General features: G+C 38.7%; 1 protein-coding gene across 2 annotated transcripts in view; it reads right to left on the reverse strand.

Annotated features, from left to right (window-relative positions):
* The window catches only part of unc5db (unc-5 netrin receptor Db), a 330,197-nt gene that overhangs the window by 54,124 nt on the left and 253,138 nt on the right, over window positions 1-22,935 (reverse strand). For both annotated transcript variants that reach the window (XM_057831103.1, XM_057831101.1), the window contains 2 exons: window positions 15,568-15,739; window positions 3,877-4,104 (listed from right to left, as the gene is read on the reverse strand). In XM_057831103.1, the coding sequence (XP_057687086.1) occupies window positions 3,877-4,104; window positions 15,568-15,739 (400 nt within the window). The remainder of the gene's footprint in view (window positions 1-3,876; window positions 4,105-15,567; window positions 15,740-22,935) is intronic.

A 22,935-nucleotide genomic window follows, 5' to 3' on the forward strand; every position in this document is an offset into this window, starting at 1 on the left:
TAGAATTTTGAGGGTTTTTTATCTCAGGCTTGGGCCTACAAATAAAATATAATTTCTTTTTTTTTTCCGGGCTCGGGCCTACAAATAAAGCATAACATTTTGGGTTTTTTTCGGGCCTGCAAATCAAGTTAATTGATCGGGCTCGGGCGGGTCGTGCTTTAATACTAGCGGACCCCGGGTCGGGTTGGGCTGGATTTTTTTAGGCCTGATCTTACCTCATGATGACCTTAAATTGGTTGCAGTTACACGTCGGGGAACGCTCCCTCCGGAAAAAAACACACAACAGGATTTGACCAACATTGTGACAATGCTGACCAAAAATGACGTAATGTCCAGGTTATAAAATTGCCCAGCAGCCTTCCACACACAGAGAGCGCCAGTGGGCAACACAGGACAAGTCTGTGAAAGCGTCCAACCGGCTTCATTCTCGGAATCTTTTCATGCATGAAAGCAATGCGCGTCACCTTATACGGGAAATTCCCTGGTAATATGTGTGAAAAGGGCACAGGCAATGCGACTTGTCAGATGAGAGAGACGCTGGGGAGAACTAAATAGAATAAATGAATAATAAAAATCAGTGGAAACGGATGACGCTAAGCAAGCTCTTTATTCGGCTTGTATTGTTAACACTTGTATATGTAAATCTGACATTGGTAGATTGTTCTTATTGGAGATGTGTGTGTGGCAGCGTGGCAGTTTTTTTTTTTTTTTTTTTAAACATTGGGTTTTGACAGTTGCCATCATATTTTCGGGATCAAAGCACCGTATGCCGGAATGGCGTTCCACCATCGTATTTCATGGAGGAACGCCGATCCGGTGCGTTCTGGCCCACTTTCACCCCTGGTTGCATTTTGCCATCGCTCATCACCTCCCGTGTGTCGAGCCCCTGTGCTTCTTCTGTTCGCAATCTGGAGCCCTGCTGTTTTTCATGTTAAAAACTAATACAGTGGTACCTCTGCATACGAAGTTAATTGGTTCCAGGACCTTGTTTGTAAGTCGAAATGGTCGTATGTCGAGCAGTACTTTCCCATAAGAATACATGATAATTCCTTTAATTCTTTCCACAGCCCAAAAACCTACACTAAATTCTTCATAAATACTGCTGGTACTATTGCAAATGGTAATTACACTTAGCTGAACAAATAAATTATTAAAAAAAAAAAAAAAAAAAAACGGAAAACTGAAATAATGATAATAATAATTCCTGTAATAATGTAACGAATCGAGTTCTAATGCGGCGGACGTGTTGCGTGCTGTACCTGAACGCACCGCGGGGCTGACGTGACAGAGAGAGGCAGCAGTGCGGTTAAGAGTTTACTTTTACTTTTAATTTTGTTGAGAACACTGCGGCAGACTGTAGGCGTGTTGTGCTGGGCAAGTTTTGAAATAAATGATAAAAACCTGACGACACTGGCGATTTCTTTGGCGATGTTACCACAATAATAATTGTCATCTTAACTTATAAAAACTAGCGAACGGAGGTTGGAGGAGGACCGTGGAGATCGTAGACATTCTACAGCTGTATTGTCAAGCCAGTTCACGGATGCGCACCCCACGCTCATATTTTTCTATCATTTGCATCTTCATTTCAATGGTAAGCGTCACCTTTTTCCTTGTTTCACCACCTGTACCAGCCTTTTTGAAACCTAGGTTGATTTCTCTCACAAAATCCGCCGTGCATCCATCTGCGGTGCTGTCATATTCATCGTATTTCGAGCATGTTGTCTGATGTGGAAACAAATGGCGAGTTAAATTTTACGTCGGACGTCGAAAAGATGCTGTGTCGAATCGATCGTATGTTGAGGTACCACTGTACTTTTACAACTTGTCCCATTTAGGATTTCTGGGAGCGATATGGCACCGATGTCGTGTAAATTTTTGTGAGATTTCACACAAGTGTAACTAAACAGTGGCGCTGTTTAAATAATGAAAATAAACAAAACATCTTGACTTTGCAGGTCTATTGCATGAAATGTTTATTTTGTGGTAATAAAAAACAAAACAAAAAAAACAGATAAATTAAGGGATATCACTTCCCGATACTCCACGTTGTTTATGTGGCTCCACTTGTTGGATGTCACTTGTCGGATGTCATACGATTGATTGGATGTTACTTTTAGCAACGACTAAATAGCACTACTTGACGTCCTGTTGTGCCCGCCCCCGCCCACAATTTGGTTTGTTGTCAAGTTCAAAGAAGGTCTCAAAGAACATTAATAAATTTTGGATTTAACTTTCCATGAGCTGGAGGAACCCTGTCAATATTTTCATTTGCAATAATGTTTTCTATATTTCTGATAAATACAATGCTTTAACAACTTATTTGCGCAAGTTTAATTGTGGAGTAGGGTTGAGTTTGTCAGCCACAATTTTTTTTTAGGAAAAATAATGTTTTATTATCTGTAAAAGTCCTACTTGCACAGGTGCATGAAGAGGAAAAATTTACTTGCGTTGTATCAAATTTTAGGGGTTAAATGCCCCCATTAAGGAGGAGTCTGGCGACCAGAAAATGGAACACTAACATTGAAGACATATTTCAAAAGGTCATGACAAACTACACAAGTAAGGGATCTAGAATGTAGAGCTGAAACGAATACTCGAACAACTCGAGTAACTCGAGTTTAAAAACTGATCCGAGTAATTTTATTCACCTCGAGGAATCGTTTAATTTTGCCAGCTCCAAGCATCACGTTTTGCCCGGACTACTTTTAATGCGGGACAACGCGCTGACGTCACGTGCGTAGAGGAAGAAGCAATAATAAAAAAAAAAAAATAAAATAAAAACTTACCGCAGCCGACAGCCGCTACAAACTACGCCGACGTTGCTAAAAACTACGCCCGCATGACGCTAGTAGCAGGTAGTGTCCAATGCATCTCATAGTCATGCATATATCTATATATCTATGTACATACCTAGATGCGAAATGACAGACTCAGCCGCGTCTCGGCAGCATTAATAAACAGCCGCCATCTTTAAGCAGTAGACTTCTCATCGCTAATAAATATAACGTTACTGTCACTCGCTCACGTACCGTTAGCCTTTAGGAGGGCTAGGTTTCTATTGATTATGACCACTGTTGATGTGTGGCTAACGTGTCTTACAAACAGGCTTTATTTAATCTGTAAAAACACAGCACTGTAGAGTGATGAGGGTGTAAAATTAAAACATAATAAAGCTAACTGTCAGTTTTAGCTCAGTAATCATTGCTGAATAAAACACCAAATAGCACTGGTCCCTAATGTGCTCCAATACAGCAGGTATCATACATTTATTTTGAACACTGCAAAAACTCAAAATCCTATCAGGGCTTACAGTTTAGACTAACTTATAACTGAACTAGAACTTAAAAATAGCTTGACACAAATTGAAATTAAATTGAAACACGTGGGAAAAACACGTAGCTTTCAAGTGATGTGTGTTATCAAGCATAATTACATTTTTAGGTAAGAAATATGTTTTTTTTTTTATAAGCTCTAGACGTTTTTTGAGTGAAAGCAGTGAATTTTTTTTCTAGTCACATCTTAGATGCAATTGTTGTCTGTTTTCAACAACGTACATCGAAAAAAAAGACATTGATTGACTGAAAATGGTTCAATATTGGATTAAATGTCTTTTTTTCTCATGTATATTTATAATTGCTCTTAACCCCCCCCAAAAAATGTTTTATCCGATTACACGATTAATCGATAGAATTTTCAGTCGATTACTCGATTACTAAAATATTCGATAGCTGCAGCCCTACTAGAATGTAAAAAAACAAAAAACAAACAAAAAAAAAACTATTATTTAGCAAGTGTGGAGACGAGTAGTAAATCAGCATTTTCCTTCACTTTTTCCTTTGATGGCTATTATTTCTAATAACATTGTTTCCCCACCTGAAAGGCATGTGGCGTGTCATCCACACAGTACACTCGCAGACTGTAGTTCATTGAAGTTCCCTCCATACTCCCAAACACTGCTAGTTTCAACCTCTTGATGGCAGCCTGTGTCAGAGGCTCACCCACGAGGGCATATGAACCTGGCTGGTCGAGCAGCAGGTGGCAGCTTGTCGAGTCCATTAGGCAGTAACAAGAAGTTGACTCATCCTCCACCAGCATCACCTCCTACAAAGCAACAGAAAGGTGTAGATTTTAACCTATTGAATAGATGTCGGAATGTCCCCTGTGATAAAAACTTTCCTATTGTATCTTGTTTTGTAACTTCATGAAACCTGGTCACTCCATATGAACGCCATAATACTTAAATCATACTTTACATACTGTAGGAGTCACTATTTAGTTTTACCTACATATGCATGCTTACACAATGAAAGATTGTACCTTATATTTCAATTTGTTTATGTAAATCAATAAAAAAAACTATTAAAAACATTTCAAGAAGTATCAGTTCTTTGGATATTTACTGGCATAAATGTTGGAAAATAATTTACACAATCCTATATTGAACTGTGATTTTTCATCTAGATCTGGAGGATTTTCATTGCAAAAAAATGAATCCATGTGTATTTTTTGTCAATCACAGTACAAAAATCAACAAGCTATATATATATATATTTGCAATTCTTTCCATATATTTTTTTCAATTACAGTACAAAAAACAACAATCTATTTTCTTTATTATTATTATTATTTTTGCAATTCTTTCATTTTGTTTTGATAATTACACCTTCTGTAACACAATAGAGAAAGCAATTAGACACTAAATGTATTTTTCTCCAAGCCACAACATAAAACACAGCTCAATGCGGGTAAACGTGACCACATAACCAATTGAGCTTATACTTTGTCATGTTTTGAAATAAACACCGGTTACATTTGCATAACATGCTTGAACAAACACTACAAACAGCCAGCTGCAGTGATGAACCGATCCCACTGCTATCACAACATTCAATGCCACAATGCCAAATACTGTATAACGACACATGCATAATTAATATAATGACTATAATTTAGGCATGAGGCTTCATTCCATACACGTTGAACATATTAAAAAAAGAAAAAGACCCATAAAACGTCCAATATGAAGAAGTACATTGATATTTTTCTTCCACAGTGCTGAGGCTTGCTTTCATAAAACACATCTAAATCACTTACATTGATTTCTTATTGAGTTAAATGAAATAAGCTAAAACAACATAAACTATTCATGATAAAAGCAGCATAGTTAATTGAATGCATTATGGATCGACATCTTTTTCACCACTGCAGAGAAACATAACACAGATTTAAATATTAAAAAGAAATTCTACACACTAGGTGAAAATTGTCTGGGGGACAAAAAAACCCCATCTACAAGTAATGTTGGAACATAGCAGAACACCAATACCATATGGTCACACAAATATAGTCAGTATGATCAACACCGATTCTTTTATTTTTATTCATGAGCCAACAGCATTCTAAGCACTTGATTTTTTTTCCAACTGAAGAGGAAAAATTGTTTACACCTGCTTTCCCCTTCATTTTTATTTTAACATTACATTCATCCAGCATTTGTTTTCATGTACAGGAAACAAATATACACAGATATATAATAGGTGTCAAGAGGTAACACAATTGTTAAATCCCGCAACAAAAACATTGAAACGGTAAAGGAAATTATTCACTACAAATTGTCAACAAATTCTATGGCACTAATCAGTCTCTTATCATTGTCAAAATCCCAACCATCAATAGATTTTTTTACAACACCCAAATGTGGGCCAGTACGATCCATGAAATATGTGTGATCATATATACAACAGGTGTAGTGAGAACAAACAATGTGCCCTATGCTGAAGCCGGAGAGGCATTATTTTTCTCCAATAAAAATGATAAGAAGCAGGGAGTCGTCCACAGTCCTACTCGCACCAACAATGCAAGCCAACATACTATACCTCTACTGCTCACTTGATGCTGGTCACTGACCTGAGCCTGTTATCTTAAGAAGTGTTTTTTACGAGGTGCTATTTTATCATGCACTTGATGTCATTAAAGTTCTCCCATAGGCAAAACAACAAGACACAGAGTTGCTTTAATATTGTTAGTTTTATTATAGCACATAAAACAGTACCCAACAAATGACATACTGTGCCACTGCAAGAAGCATTTGGTCAGAAGCTTATACACACAGTAAACATCAAAACTTTTTTAAAGAAGAATCAACACAAAGTTGCAAAATAATAAAAACTACTTTACACTAGACATATGCCGGTATGAGATTCTTACCGTATGATAACCTTAAAGACCAAATGTGAAGTAATTTCATAAAATGCCAAATAGGGTCACAATTAAAGTAATTAAACATTGTCCAACAAATAAAGCATGAAAAAATCATTTATATGTTGTATATTTGACAAAATAACCGCGTTTCTCGGCGTGATAAGTGAAAAACCGCGAAGTAGCGCCCCCACCCTAGATAGAAAAAATGTTTTCCTGTTTTTTCAATGTATTAATTCAGATTTAGCATTGGAAAGAGGTACATATAAGAAATGTTTTTCACTTTTTGTCCCCCAAAGTTTAATAATAAAGAAAATGTGTATGTATATTTTAACCCATGTTTTTTAAGCACTTCAAATGTAATAATTTTAAGTTTTAAACATGTTACTATCCCACCAAATTATTTTTAAACAAGTATAAAAATGCTTGTCTTTATTAAATGCCTCAGTGAGTAAGTCCACTCAACTCCATCTCCCCACTCACACACAATGAGTTGCCACAGCAATTGTTTAACAAGTTAAACGATGATTGACGCATGCGGTGCTTTGATGCTGAGGCTTCCAGGGATCTGTGGCATGATCAAACAGAAGACGTCGATCAATCATTGTTAATTTTAATAAGCAACTCCAGCTCTGAACAACAGAGCAGAGAGGGAGTGGGGGATGGAGCGGGAGTCAGACTATGCGATCGGCTCGGGACAGCTCATCTATATATACACATATATATTTTTTTTTTAATTGAAAAAAATCCACGATGGACTGAGGGCTTAGTCAAACCGCATATGACAAACAAAGCCAGAGGTGTCTAAAGACATTTTCACTTTAGGAAGATAAAGAAAAGAGTTTCAGCTTTTCTTAAACATTCCATACAGCCTCCATTTCCTTGTTCAGAGAATAATAATCCGCCGCACGAACAGACAAGGGAGAGAGCAGCCTTGCTCTAAATAACAAGCTCTTTTAAGTGCTGACAACCACCACAACAGCCAGAGGCAAACCTGTGGTATTCATTATTCTGACCTGTGTGTGTGGCTTGCTAAAACTTTTTGTGCTATTTACATTTCCATTACTGTCTGACTGAATATTTCTCCTCATTATTTTCATTCCATTCCATACTTGTCATCACCCTCGATGGTATCAAGAAAAACAAAATAATCTATCGCGACAAAATGATTGTGCCTTTTATGATTTGGAATTAATTGTTTTTATAGTTCATTGAAAACAAAACAAATAAAAGGACTCAAACGGCAGAGCAGCCGAATTCAAACCTCTTCCTTACCAACTGTTGTGAACATTTAAGGCCTCTTTTACTCTCATGTCCCAAAATGTTTCCCCTCTCACAATATTACCGGTAACTACTCTGCACATTGGAGTTGAATAGGCGAATCAGCTATCAAGTTACCATGAAATTCCATTCCTGACCTTTGTGACCTCTGACCCCGTTTACCCAAATTTAATCACCTTTTCCATTTCATATAATACAGTCTGCAAGTTTGATACCATTTCCTTTATTCGTTCTTTAGTAATCTTGAACAAAAACATACAAACCGACAGATATTGGTAACTGAATACATAACCTACTTTTCCCTAGGTTTCACCTACTGGTGGAGGTAATTACAGCGTCAATGGAAAGGGAAAAAAAATATTCCGATAACCAAAGGACATTACACCAACAGTTACAGTATGTAATATAAACCAAAAGCAATTTTATTTTTCTACATTTTAGAGTGATTCTGAGATATATCTGAAATGTCAGCTAGGTTCCATGCATTGCTTCAGGTCTTGGATAATAAATTGCAGGAAAACACAGAATAGCTAGCACCACATAAACAACTCTGATACTTTCCGCCTGGTTTGCTAACGTCTAAATTCATTGTGGAAGATCTTTCCTGATCTACCAATCAATATTTTCCGTGTCTAACAGACCCATATGCCCTCAGTTGTAATTCCCTCACTATTCCCCCCCACTGACTGACAGCAGCCATGCCTCTTCTTGCCTATTACTTGTTATAATGGTTTCTTTATTTTACTCCTGTTGCGACATTACCTTTACGGGGTTTGATGCCACCCTCTAGACACAGAAAACATAAGGCAGGATCAATCTGCTCTCACACAAAGCTTCGTCTTTATATCTTGCACATAAATCACCAGCTGGAGCTTTGATTGCACACAGCGCATAGTTCAGATCCCAAAGAGTGATGGGTTAGAGTCCGAGCACGCTTTTCAGTAGTACAACCATTCACACACACAACTATGAAACATTTATATCATATCGTATGTTAGCTAAACAATTTAGTTAAATACAGTGGTGCCTCTACTTACAAAATTAATTGGCTTTGGAAGTATTTTCGTAATTTGAAAATTCTGTAAGTAGAGACGTGTTTTCCATGTAAATGCCCTCGTTCAGTGGTCCCCCAAGGACAAATACCGGTTCGTGGCGCATTTGCTACCAGGTCGCAGAGAAAGAAATAATTTATTAACCACTGCAATCTGGCCTGTGGCTCTTGACACATCAATGTCTCAGTCTACTCTATAGACTAAAAAGTAAAGATTTGTATAGGTTGCCATGTAGTGGTTCGCCGCGATTACTAGGGTGTTTGCACACCTATAGACCCTACCCACCGACGTCACAAAACCACGTGCTCGCTGTATGGTTCCGCCCACTTGTCCGTCATTTTGTCTCTGTATTAGCATTGGTTTCAATTGATCGAGGAATTTAAAATGCATTTCATGGAAGACCCGGTGCTTTCTGATGCCGTAAACTCACTGGATGTGTTGCATAAAAGGCGTTATGTGGAAAAGCTTCGTTCTATACAGTCGCCAGATCCATATTTGATGCCCAAATCGATGTTTTTCGACCCACTGTCTTCGCCCTGTCTGCCTGACATCTGCTACGCTGATATTTATCTTGTCCACACAAAATCAGCCTATTCTCACGAAAATTTGAAAAACTTCAAGAGCTTGGAGGCTTATAAATACTTCGTTGCTGGTTGGGTGAAACAGGTCCTCGTCCACGAAAATTCGGCAGGAATCTATCTTGTGCTTGGAAAGGTGAGTTACGAAATTTTCAATTCAAAATCCTTTGTTATTGCTAACATCCACTGTCAAGTCTAATGTATTTCATGTCGTTTGTCAATGGAGTTAAGGCTTTTAATGTTTATATGGTTTAGCGATAGCACTCTCACTACATACATACGTGTATGTTGTCGGCGATTAGCCTAGCAATGATCTTAATTGTGGTTATTTGTCAGCCCAAAACCCTCTAAGTATATCTTAAATGCATCTTACGGGATATAAAATGACTACTACATAGTCTGTGGTGATTTTTTGGTGCCCAGTTTTCACGTCGAATTGCAGCCGTCCATTTCGCTCTCCTCTTTGGATCCCTCGGAATACGGTAAAACTTCAAGTCTCTCCTTCCATCTTCTCTGTTAGTGCAACCAACAGCCACACACGCCTTCACCATTTTGATTATTAATGTTAAGGAGCAGAAAAACACGCCGTAAATAGGAGGAATGTACGTAGCCGTAACAGGTTAACACTATGTTTTGACAGACAATTGGGCGGTACCATTCAGGAGAGCGGAGTTGTGACGTCACGTGGGTAGGGTCTATAGCAGCCCAGCGCCAGTCAATGTAAACAGTAACTTTAGCTGCTGTTGGCTGTGTGCTGTGGGCAGCGACGTCTTTGGACAGCTTTTTTATGGGGAAAAGGCCACCTGCTGAGCCAGAAGAGGAGCCTACAACCAAGTCCATTCTGCATAATATGTGGCTAAAAGCTAGCAAACAAGGTAACAAAAGCGAAAGCACTGAGAGCATCATACATCATGGTGAACCGTATTGCCAAACCTAAGAAACCTTTCACGATTGGAGAAGAACTCATTATGCTTGCGACCACGTATATTTGCCGACAAGTTTTAGGAGAGTTCTCTGTCAAAAAAAGGTGGATTCAGTGTATGGTGAGTAGGCATGTGCCGGTTACCGGTTTCACGGTTTACCGTGGTGTGAAAACGTCGCGGTTTCAAAACCACTAAAATTTTCCGTGAGACCGTAGTACGGTATTCGCTATTTTTCATGTGTCAAAAATGCAGCCAGAAGTGGCGTGGCTCGGCAGCGCTCACACCCTCCCGTTTGTTGATGTGTGTGAAAGTGACGCTATCGGCTAGACAGCCAGCGAACCCAAAAACAAATACTCCAAACATAAGGCGTTCTTTCCTTCAACTGAGCTCTCAAATCGTGGTACAGTGGGGAGAACAAGTATTTGATACACTGCCAATGGGAAAACCCATTGTATATTCCAAGTGGAATATACAAAATGAAAACATCTAAAACGTTGTTCAATTGTATTTTTCCATGTGTGAATAGCTTCAACAGATTACGACCATAAAAAAGTTTGCCAAAAACAACACACACATTTACCTTTCAAATTCCATATACAAACTAACTAAAAGCTTACAAAGACGAATGTTAGCCTAGACTTAGCTGGGAGAGCAACTTCGTCGAGTGTTACAGCCGCAGAGTGAGAAAAGAAGCTTGATTCGCTTGAATGAAGGGGAAAAAGGGATAGCTTCAAAGATCGTTAATTGCGAAAGATGATCTTGCCCTAAGCACAAATCCACGTTCGCTGGAACAAGGCGAGGTCTCACTCCCAATGTTTTTTTTTTTTTTTTAGATGAAACCTTTCCACAACAATGTTTACATTTTAAATAACTTTTACATTTTTAACTAACTTATTAACTTATGAATTCTTCATGTTCTTATTAACACAAAAGCATGACATCATGTAGACTAGAGTTGACACAGTGGCTGAAAATGGTGAAACTTCACTTGAGCTTTTCCACCCTCAAAAAAACAAAAAGTCATGCAGTATACATTTTTAAAAATTCAATTCAGAAGTGTTACTTTTTTAAAATAGAAATTATGATATATATAATTATAGAAATTATTTTTTTCTTGCTCTAATCTTGATCAACTTGAGCTGTGGCTGTGGGTATAGTCTAAAGTTATATTTTAATTTTATTGAAAATATTTGTTTTTTTTTATTGATAATGTATTTATTTTAACAATATACTGATGTTCCAATTTGCAACTATGTTCTGGGAAAAAAAAATCCTGTTCAATGGAAAAAAAGTTACTTTTTTTAACCATACATCACACATCATAACACATTTTGGAGCTATAATTGCAATACCGTGATACCGTGAAACCGTGGTATTTGTGCTCACGGTTATCGTACCGTCAAAATCTCATACCAGCACATGCCTAATGGTGAGTGACATTTTCCCTGCATTTAATATTTTTTTAATCTTTCTTAATATTTTCGGCCTTCACGTTAGGGGTGTGACAAAATATCGAAATGGTGATATATCGTGATACTTTGTGTCCCAAAAGGTTATCGATATGCTCCTGCCAAGAATTGAGATATCGTTTTAAAAAGGTGTGAGTGAAATGAAAAATAAAAAGGAACCAACAAGTTGCTACCAAAATCTTCCACCATAGTAGTGTCTCAGTTAACTCTTAAGCTGCATTGATGGTGCACAACCCCCAATCCATTTAGACTGGGAACGTTCTTTCATTCGAAACCAGAGCATTCACTCATTCTGTCCGATTTTCAGGGCATTTACAGGTGACTTGCGGTTCATTTTAGGGCATTTACAGGTCATTTCCTCTTGAGCTTGAGTCACTGCCTATTCATTTGGGTGATTCCCAGGTCACTCCCTGTTCTGTAAATCAAGAAGTGACCCATAAAATACCCCAAAATCAACAGGAAGCAAGTGAACATCAACAGGTAAATGTCAATAAATGGCCCAAAATTACCTCATTGCCTGCCTGGCATTGGCTTCCACTAACAGCCATAGACGTTCAATCCATTTGAAGTGGGAAGGATGGCAGCGAATGAACATTCGCTGCCACCTTCCCAGTTTGAATGGACTGTATGTCTACTAGTGATGAACTCTATGTAATTCACAGCAGAAACTTGTTTTTCTGTTTATTAGTTGTTTGGAGAATATCCTAGAATTATTTCCTGACCAATGTACTGATAAACAATGTATCGCCATATCATCAGGTCATCGTTATCGTGAGCTTTGTATCGCAAATCGTATCGTATCGTATCGTATCGTATCGTATCGTATCGTATCGGGAGGTACTAAGAGGTTCCCACTCCTACTTGACGTGTTATTTTATATTCACTCGTTTTTTTACTCATCATTTTCTGCCACACATTGCCGGTTTATTTAAAAAAAAAAAAAAATGCCCACATTATACCAGTCGGTAGTGTAAAAAGGTTGGGGACCACTGGCCTAATCCATTCCAAGCCTATCTAATTCAGACATAAATCTTTTATAATGAATAAAAAGGTATCAAAACATGTAACAAATACATGTTACAATTAGATTATTGCACAATAAACATAAAATCAGAGTTGTGCATAATGTAAAAAAAAGAAGAATAGAGTATAGAATAAAAGGTAATACACTCATGTAAAGCTGTCCGAATACGAGGGGCAAATGAAGATGAGACTGGGATACACACATACACATAGAGTAGTGGCCCCTCTTAGCCAGTTGGATGCCAGGAATGCTAGGTAATAGACAATGGCAGAGCAGCTATAAGTATGTTACGTTCAGTAAACTCTGGAAACTGCGAGTACCATCCATTTTTGACTTCGTATTCTGAAATTTCTTTCGTAACAAGAGGCAATATTTTCCCGTTGAGGCGTGTCTGAAAATTCTGCATGTAGAGATGTTGTTGAGGAGCGGTACCACTGTATTCCCGATACAATGGAACAAATTAAATATGACTTAAAACACTTTTTTAGATTGTTACAACAGGAAATTAGAAGAGAGCAAATATTTTTTTTCTGTGGGAAAAATAGATATGACTTATAGACCCTACTCACATGACGTCACAACCACGCCTTCGCGCCATATTGTCCGTCAACTCGTCGTGTTGACTCATTACAGCTACGTAAATTCCTCCTGTTATGGCGTGTTTTTCTGCTCGTTAACATTAATAATCAAAATGGTGAAGGCGTGTGTGGCGGTTGGTTGCAATAACAGAGAAGATAGACAGAGAGACTTGAAGTTCTACCGTATTCCGAGAGACCCGGAGAGGAGAGCGAGATGGATTGCTGCAATTCGACGAGAAAACTGGGCTCCAAACGATTACCAAAGATTATGTAGTAGTGATTTTATATCTGGTAAGATGCATTTAATATATATTTAAAGGGTTTTGGGCTGACAACCACAATAAAGATCATTGCGAGGCTAATCGCCGACAACATACAGTTTCAAATTCAAGATGCTTATTTCTTCCACCATCATTACATTTTGAATAATATTTAGCTGGTACCAAGTGAAAGAAGCTGGCCTCGTCTACGGATCATCAGTTAAACTGGTGTGTCCAAACCTTTTGCAAAGGGGGCCAGATTTGGTGTGGTAAAAATGCGGGGGGCTACCTTGGCTGATTTACATAGAACAATATATTTCAACAAATTTTAGCAAGCCCTTCTGTGTGTCACATTTGCTTTATTATTTTTTTTAATTCATAATTTCAACGGTCTCGTCTTTGTGGCGTTCTCTTTCGACACTCGGGCTCTTGCGAAATACTGCTGCTGTGAAATTAAACTAGCTTCAAGTTGCTATAATTTCTCGCTGCGTATCTTCCCTGTAATGTTGTCGTACATGTCAGCGTGTCTTGTTCGGTAATATCATTATCGCGTCACATCGAACTCTTTGAAAACAGCGACTGTCTCTTTGCAAATGAGGCAGACACAGTTGTTGCGTGTTTTATTGAAGAAATAGTCCAATATCCACCTATCCTTGAAGCGTCGGCCATCACAGTCAACTTTTTTTTTTTTAATTGATTGTCGCCATTTTAGAAAATTGGAAGTAAAGGGTCACACGGGGTAATGTTGCTTAGAGTGCTGCTCTTAAAGTTTTTCAAACTTTCGTGAGAATAGGCTGATTTTGTGTGGACAAGATAGTTGTAGATATCAGGGTAGCAGATGTCAGGCAGAGAGGGCGAAGACCGGGTCGAAAAATATCGATTCAGGCATCAAATATGTATCTGGCGAATGGATAGACTGAAGCTTTTCCACATAACGCCATTTATGCAACGCATCCAATGAGTTTACAGCGTCTGAAAGCACCGGGGGCTTCCATGAATTGCACTATAAATTGCACGACAAATTGAAACCATTGAGAATACGGATAAACAATGACGGACAATATGGCAGCCGGATACAGTGACACGTCATTCTGTGACGTTGGTGAGTAGGGTCTATAGACAAATTGAGGTGACCATCATCCTGAAATGGAATGCGTGGAAATTTAAAAATTCTACTAAAGGTATTGATTGAGGGTTGAAAAAGTGAGGTTTCAGTTTAATCCTGTACATGTTTGTTGCTTATGAAAATACAGGTGAAAGGCTGGACAGAAACACAGATGGATCGACACTTAGACAGGCTTCCTTTATTAAGGCTGTGGGGGGATTTACTGTTGTGAAGGTTTTCAAAATTGTGTGTCGTGAAGACCAATATTTTCATCCCCTTTGGTCAATAGCTGAGCTATTGTACTTCTATAACTTTGGGGATTTTGCCTTTGACTGTTCATTTAAAGACACCCATGCCCAAAATAACTGCTTCTCAAGCCTTCACTGAGCTAAGAAATACAGTATGTGGACTTTGCATGAAAAGCAACATCATTTGCAGAATTTTAAAATAAACTGTTTTAGTCAATTCCATGTTGGCGTTCGCTGTATATGTTTTAAAAAAAACTTTTAAATATGCATACAGCTGCTTGAGTTATTTACCATAGTTGTATGGGCTGCAAAAACAGATGGACTTCATTGTCTGAAATAAAGCCGAACAGATATCATTATGGTGAGCGGTGTGAAAACATCAGCAGCTGTTGCTTTATTTGGTTTTATTCCTTTTCAGCATAATTTCCTTGGTTCTTGGTTGGCGATGCAGGGACAAGGACATGCAGTAGTAATAAAACTGAAACCCATGTGTTGTCTGGATATACCGTAGCTAGTATATGCCATGCATATTAAACACAATACAGAAAGCGGAAATCTAGAAGCAGACAATAAAAGATAATGATTAAAATTGTAGATACTTTCTCACAGACCTTTATTTTAGAGATCAAATAAAAATCAAAATTTGCCAAACAATAACACTGTTTTCAATTCAATTATTGAAACATTTTGATCTGACAATGGACTTTCATTTCTTTGCAAAATAAAGAATGTAAGAAGAGAAAAGACAATCGAGATAGGGAGCAAAATGTAATTCCTGGGCCAAGCAAATATCTCGGAGTGTCATAGTTGATTCAACTACTAAACGAGTGTGTGTTTACAGCTCTTACCTCCCATTTACTGCCCTGGGTTCTCCTCTTGAGCTGGATGTTCCAATTCTCCGAGTCCACCTCAGCACAGTGAGCCACAGTCATGGCCACTGGGCAGGATAGGTCCAGACCAGGAGGGCCATACATAACCTCAGGGCTCAGGAGGATTTCACAGTCTTCCAGTGTATTGACACTAGACACAATTTAAAAAAAAAAAAAAAAACATTAGCAAAGTGTTCACAAGTTTTGATACTTGATGACTTCAGTGCATCCGTTTTATGTAGTTCACATTCGATGCTGCTTAGTAGATATGGCCATTGCTGACTTTTTTTTTTTTTTTTTTAACCACACAATATGACCACATAGTCGCATAGCCGACCTTGACTGTTGCATTACATTTGGAGAGAAGTTGCCTGAAGCCGGGTTAGAGGATGCAATAGCAACATCCACATCAGGTTAGATTCTAACAGACTTATATTACCATCCCCCATACAGGCCAGTGTTACCTGAAGGGACAGTGAAATTGACCACATACAGCTCCTGACATCTGCACAGCATGACATGAGAGACTGCTGTGTTGCAGTTTTTTATGGGATCATGGCTCACAGAAATGTCATGATGAGCAGTCTTTTTTGTTGGAGGTAAGACTCTTGGCAGGGAAGTGCATCTTTACTTACCATGTAGTGTATTACTGTTGCAAAAATACTGTTTTTGTAGGCCAAAAAATGTCCCACTGATGGAATTCATTATCTTTAGGTTCCGACTACAGATGTCCCGATCGATCGCATCCGGTCACGTCATTTTCAAAGTATAGGAATCGGCAAAAAAATATCGGACATGCCTTTTTTAATATATACTGTATGTATGTATATATATATATATATATATATATATATATATATATATATATATATATATATATATTTTTTTTTTTTTAATTAAATCGTTTTCTAATTGTATTTAACGTTACAGACAAAATGTCTTACATTCATCCAGAGTCTCTAGTTTTGGCTTAAATTAGGGCTGTCAAATTTATCGCGTCAACAGCGGTAATAACATTAAAATATTTAACGCAATTAACGAATACGCTGCACTACCCACTCACGCATTGTCGCGTTTAATCTATAATGGCACCGTATTACGTATACATAGAACTAAATGGCAACGTAAAATGAGTAGAGAGAAGTTTGGCGGCCTTTGAAGCCTTTTTTTAATTGGCTAAAGCCTTACAATCCCTCTCTCAACGATTAGAAATATTGTGGGAAGCAATGTGGGGAAGAAGGTAGTAGTTGATCTTTTTCTTAAAACCCTAAGAAGATATATCAATTGGTACCATTACGCACAGTCATGGTTGCACTTCCCATCATGCATTTGGGCAGAAGTTAAATGGCTGCAGTATCATTGCTGAAAGCTCATAAAAATCCACTAGATCAGGGGTCGCGTTAACCGAATATTTTCCGTCGTTGACTGATTTTTTAAAACGGTGACGGAAAAAACTGAAGTCCTTCCGTCATTTTGACCGGTTGCAATTCACACCCCAGACCACAGGGTGGCGAGTGAGCATATTAATTAGCTATTGTCTCTCTTGATGCATGACGTCGTTGGCCTTACTCTGAAAAATGTCAAGGCAACTGAGTGTCCGAAGTTTCTTCAAAAAGCCCCAAAACGACGATGGTATTGATAAAAGAGGTGAAAAAACAGGGACTGCACAAGCGGGCACGCAATTCAAGTCCATGCACACCAGGAGGAAAGTGTGAGACTACGTTCAGGCCACAGCAGGTTAACTGTTAATTTCATTGTTCCATATGCTACATATGGTAGGCTACCTAACTACTGGGGCCACAGTCCGCTGTTTTTGTCCTGCGGAGAAAAAGTTACATATTCATCTGCTTCATGTGTGATGGCACGGTGTGGATTCTCTGTTAAGCTTGTTCGGACAGAATATTAATTTAAAATGAATGAAAACTAAATACTATTGAATATGTTGAAGCGGTATGCAATGTTAAGAGTCTTGTTAGCTGTAGGCGCACTATCCTAGACCCCTCACTATTCACTCGAGGGGGCCTGCGCTTGTCAGTGACGTTCCTTATTCTCGCTATATGATTATACAACTTTAACATTTGTTAATAATACGCTCTGTGTGTCATCCATCGCTTTTCCTTTTTAAATGGGCACTTATAAGCGAACGCAAGAAGTAACAACGGGAACATTTTTAAACAGGCATTTCACAGGAGAGCATTTCGACATTTCGAGCGAGTGGATAGTGATGGGACCGCGCGCGGCTCTTAAGTGTCTCTGTCACGTGACTGTCGTAGCCGGTAACGCGCTCGGCCAAATGGACACACAAGTACGGAAGGTGAATTATGCCAAACAAAGGGTCACCACAATGTCATTATCATCATTTTAAAAATGTAAGTGACGGGTAAAAATAGATTATGACCGAATTTTTATGACCCTGTCAGTCAAAATGACAGACAACGAAAAAGTCTAGCGCAACCTCTGCACTAGATGGCAATATTTAGTCACAATGTACAAAGTCACATTATCCTTTAAGAATTACAAGTCTTTCTATCTGTGGATCCCTCTCACAGAGAATCACAAAGAATGTTAATAATGTAAATGCCATCTTGAGGATTTATTGTCATAATAAACAAATACAGTACTTATGTACTGTATGTTGAATGTATATATTGTATATGTATATAAGTTTTATTCATTTTTTTTCTTAATGCATTGCCAAAATGTATATGATCGGGAAAAATTATCGGGAATGATTGGAATTGAATCGGGAGCAAAAAATAAAAAAGCAATCGGATCGGGAAATATCGGGATCGGCAGATACTCAAAGTAAAACGATTGGGATCAGATCGGGAGCAAAAAAACATGATTGGAACAACCCTAGTTCCGACCCTTCTATAGATTTTTAGGGCCGTATACCAACTGATCAAATTAGGCAGCATACCTCAGTGTTAGAGTTGTCATTCCCCAACCAGAGGTCGTGGGTTCGATTCCCTACCTTGGTGACCTCGTCTAATGCCTGACTCGGACTACATGATTTCAGGCCAATTCTAGTCTGACGGACAGTGTCGTGGCTTACATTTTGACGGGGGGGTTGGTCTTGACACCTTGTGGAGTGTGACATACTATTAGGGCCTCTGCCCCTCCTTCCTGAGACCTGGTACACCTTGGAAAGATGTGCAAGTTTTAATCTAATTGCTGGTTGGACGTCAGACGGGTGGGGCGGCCAAAGGTTAATGCAATTTCCATCAGCCACCTTTAAAAGCCAGTGGGCGCACCACTTCGTCACCCGATCGACTTGTGTGGTTTCACCGTAAGTTGCTTCTTGCCTTCCTTATGAATTTGCTGTCTTGATCTCCGACTCATCAACCTTTTTTCTTGTGCCAGGAACGAAACGCTCACGTCAAGACCCAGACCTGGTATTTCCCATGAGTGTCATCTGCCTTCATTCATCTCGTTCGAATAACTGCCTTCATTAATCTCGTTCGAAAAAACACGTTTAGAAATCACAGCCTTTGTGCCATTGTATGTCCGCGCTGGGTTCCCCCCTGTTCCCTGACGCTTAACAGCCCATAGGAAAAATTTGCTACTCATCTGTTGCTTAATCTCGTCTCGTGGGACGAATTTGATCATCTCAAATTTATCTCATTCTCGGCTTATTTGTTTCTGGGTTTGTGCTCCTAAGGGTACCCTTAGGAGCAAGTGATGAGTCAAAATGAACAAAGACATCATTGAGACAAAGGAGATTGATTTGAGAAAACCAGATTTGAGCAATATTTGAGAAGATAAATTCTCATAATTTAAAAATGGAGTATACTTGTATAGCACCTTTGAGGCACTCAATCCTCATCTCCCTACTGGTGACGCAGCAACATGGTGTTCAATGTCTTGCTCAAGGATACTTGGATGAATTCATCAGGACAGAGAATTGAACTCACAACCTCCGGGTTGGGGAATGACTTCCCTACCACAAAGCCACACTGTACTCAATGTGATGCGGCGCATCAATGAAAAGCAACTCCAGAAAGAACGTGTAGCAGCGATGAAGCAAATTTTTCTTATTTTGCTTCATTTAACAATTACATATTTCTTTGATACTTCAAAAACACTTCCAAATCGCAGACATATTGCCTGTGAGCCACTATTTTTAGCGAGACAATGTCAGCAGGCGTGTTGCTTCTCGCTGTGTTTTGAATACATCATCAAACAAGAGGACTAAGGTTCTTCACACTATTTTGTGGTAAAATTTCGGTCTTCAAAACCAAAAACCGATAATGCATTTGTAGCGGCCGATAGTTTTCGGCGCGAAATTTTCGGTCACATCTCTAATTTTTACATTGAACCAGATGTTATTTTTCTATTTGACCGATGATATTATTTTCTCGGATTTTGGCACGAGATGAATTAAGATGTGATTTGACATGTCAGAGCAGACACTACTCTTTCTTACAAATAAAGAATCTTGAGAACCCAAAATGAGCAATTGCAGACTGGAAGGTGATCAAATTGAGAAATGTTTATAACAAACACAATATATGGTTGCTTGGCAAGCTTTCAGGCAATTTTAGGAAATAAATACAGTAGCTTATCCATATCTTTCAATGACTGAGATCGTGAGTCCAAGTAAGGAGATCGAGATGCATTTGAGATCAACACAAGATCTCATAGTTGTCTCTTGGTGAGACCTGAAAGGAGACAGCTGTGAGACTATTGAAAAATCGTGCCAGTAGAACAATTCTCAAGACCTTCTCATGTAGGCCTGAATGATATTGGAAAAAACTTTTGCTGCGATTTTTTGGGGGTTTGCGATATTATATTGCGATATTATTATTATTATTTTTTTTTTAAAAGAAATTTTCACTAGATGACTTGAATAGCTGTTTGGAAAAACTTTGGATGACTCACCATGACCAGAGTGTACAGTGATCCCTCGTTTTTCACGGTTAATGTGGACCAGAACCCGTTGCGATAAGTGAAAAACCGCAAAGTTGCGTACCCCGCCCCCAAAATTTTTATTTTTTGTGTGTGTGCTCAAAGTATTTATTCAGATTTAGCATTGGAAAGAGATACATATAAGACATGTTTTTCTCTCACTTTTTCCCCAAAGTATAATTTTTAAAAATAAGAATAACAAGAATAAAGTACTGCGGTAGAAAAATGCTTGGCTTTATTAAATACTTCTGTTTATCTACCTTAGCTGTGAGTCTTGGAGTGACATGTAGAAATTCTCATTCACATTCATTCAAGCGGCTTCCTTGCAGAAACTGTTGAACAACTTAAACGATGATTGACACTTGCTGCGCTGTGATGTCCGCTTCTTTGGCAAGATCAAAGACAACCAGCATCGTTAACTTGAATAAGCAAGTGCTACACTGACTGTGAGGTTCAAAGAGCTGGGAGAGGGAGGGTGTGAGGCTGTGCGCAGAGCAGAAAGCAAGGCGTATGTGGATTAAAAAAAAAAAAAAAAAACTATGGCACATCCTTGCGATGGGACTATCGCACACGCACACATCGCGATGGCGATGTTTAAACGATATATCGTTCAGGCTTATTCTCATGTAATGCTCATTGTGAGACTTACTTCTCATGAGACAAATTTGAGAAAACTGAGAAAACCACTCTGGTCTCGATTATTGCTGATTCACTCAGAGATGTAAATGAGACATGAACAATACCTCATCTTCAATTTTGCTTTGCTATGATAGATTCACACCGTGCCCATCCCGGACGCCCGTAGAGGTAGGGAGGTCCTGTTAGGGCCTTTGCTTCTCTCTCCTGAGACCTGGCACACCTTAGGGAGGTGTGCATGTTCTAATCTAATTACGCCAACTGTCTCGGACGCCTGACGACCAGGTCGCAGGATGCTTGGCGAGTCAGAATCTCTACTCGTCATGCTGCATTGTGTAACATGTCCTACATGTTCCTACTATTTGTTGATATATATTGACCAATATTGTAACAGCGTGGGACACCTGCATGTTGCCTGCGGACCACACAGTTGCGTTCCGCCAGACAAAATAAACATTGAAACTGTTTTACCCATCTTGTTTATATCACGAATGCCTTCATCCGAGAGCAGACGACAGTCACCATATGATATAAAGTGCCTCCGTGGCCATTACTGATTGACAGCTACTCCCAACTCCCGACAACCGCAGATGCTATTTGCGGTACTAAGCGATGACCAGGCAGATTCTGGTCTTGTAGTATGACAACTCGTCCATTCCAAGACACGCGGCAAAATCATGACAGACTGTTGTGTATTTGTATGGGGAAGGCATAAGTATCCTTCTGTAAGATACTGAACCCCACATTTCTCCTGATGCTGCATCATCAGTATGTAAATTAGGATTGTAGTGTCAAAGCGCTTTGAGTGCCTTGACTGTGGAATGGCACTATACAAGTGTAACTTGATTTACCATATCTATACTAGCTCTGCAGACGAAAGCCTTAACTTTGGCTGTGATGATGCGTAATCAAAATAAGTAACTACATTAAATAATTAGCAAGTTAACTATGAGTTAATTCATTAACTTGTCCTGCCTTAATACTGTTATAAAGATTTGCATTTTATTTGCTTTGTTGGAAACCAATCTGTTTAACACCCCCCCACGCTAACACACAAAATAACATAGTAATGAGAGAAACTTATGCAAACAGGTGGGCTGCAAACAAAACATGCCTTCAGGCTTGACTCCTTGCAAGCCTGAATGTTCACTCTCCAGTGTTTATTGCTGCGAAGCCAAGCTGCTGAATTTTTTCCTGCCCAGGTGAAAAAGTCATGGTGATCCTTGGCGAGTTGTAGTGTATTCATTAAAAGAGGCTGAGAACCAAACTGGGCTTGTCAGTCTGGGAGCACTGTTTGGATTTAAAAAAGAAAAAAAACTCTTATGGTCCTTCAATACACCATTTAAAGTTCAAATCAATCATCACCGATCCAACAAGTAAGTTGGTGTGTAAGAAGGTTGAAACTCATCATCAATGACAAATCTGGTTTTGATTTGGATAATTCAAAATACAATTGATTTATCATTTTCTGACCACAGCATTAAGACTGCAAATAATCTTCCACTACAAAATTGTGATTAATCTGGTTAACAATATTTGTCATGGATTCATATACTGTGCAGTATATTTCTAAAACCTAAACAAGTGTCCAACAGTATCAGAATTCCATCCAACAATTTGACTTCAGATATCAAACGGATCAGGACTAATCAAGAAATTTCATATTATTTCATACTTGATTGATAACATTTAAATTAGAAGATACTGACAAGCAAGGCATAAGCAGCTAAGTTAAATATGGTTGACTGTCATTCTCTCTCATTTTTTTTCAGGAAACATGAATGCAATGGTTTCAAATTCAAA

This window comes from Corythoichthys intestinalis, chromosome 3 (genome assembly GCF_030265065.1).
Source record: "Corythoichthys intestinalis isolate RoL2023-P3 chromosome 3, ASM3026506v1, whole genome shotgun sequence".
Lineage (NCBI taxonomy): Eukaryota > Metazoa > Chordata > Actinopteri > Syngnathiformes > Syngnathidae > Corythoichthys > Corythoichthys intestinalis.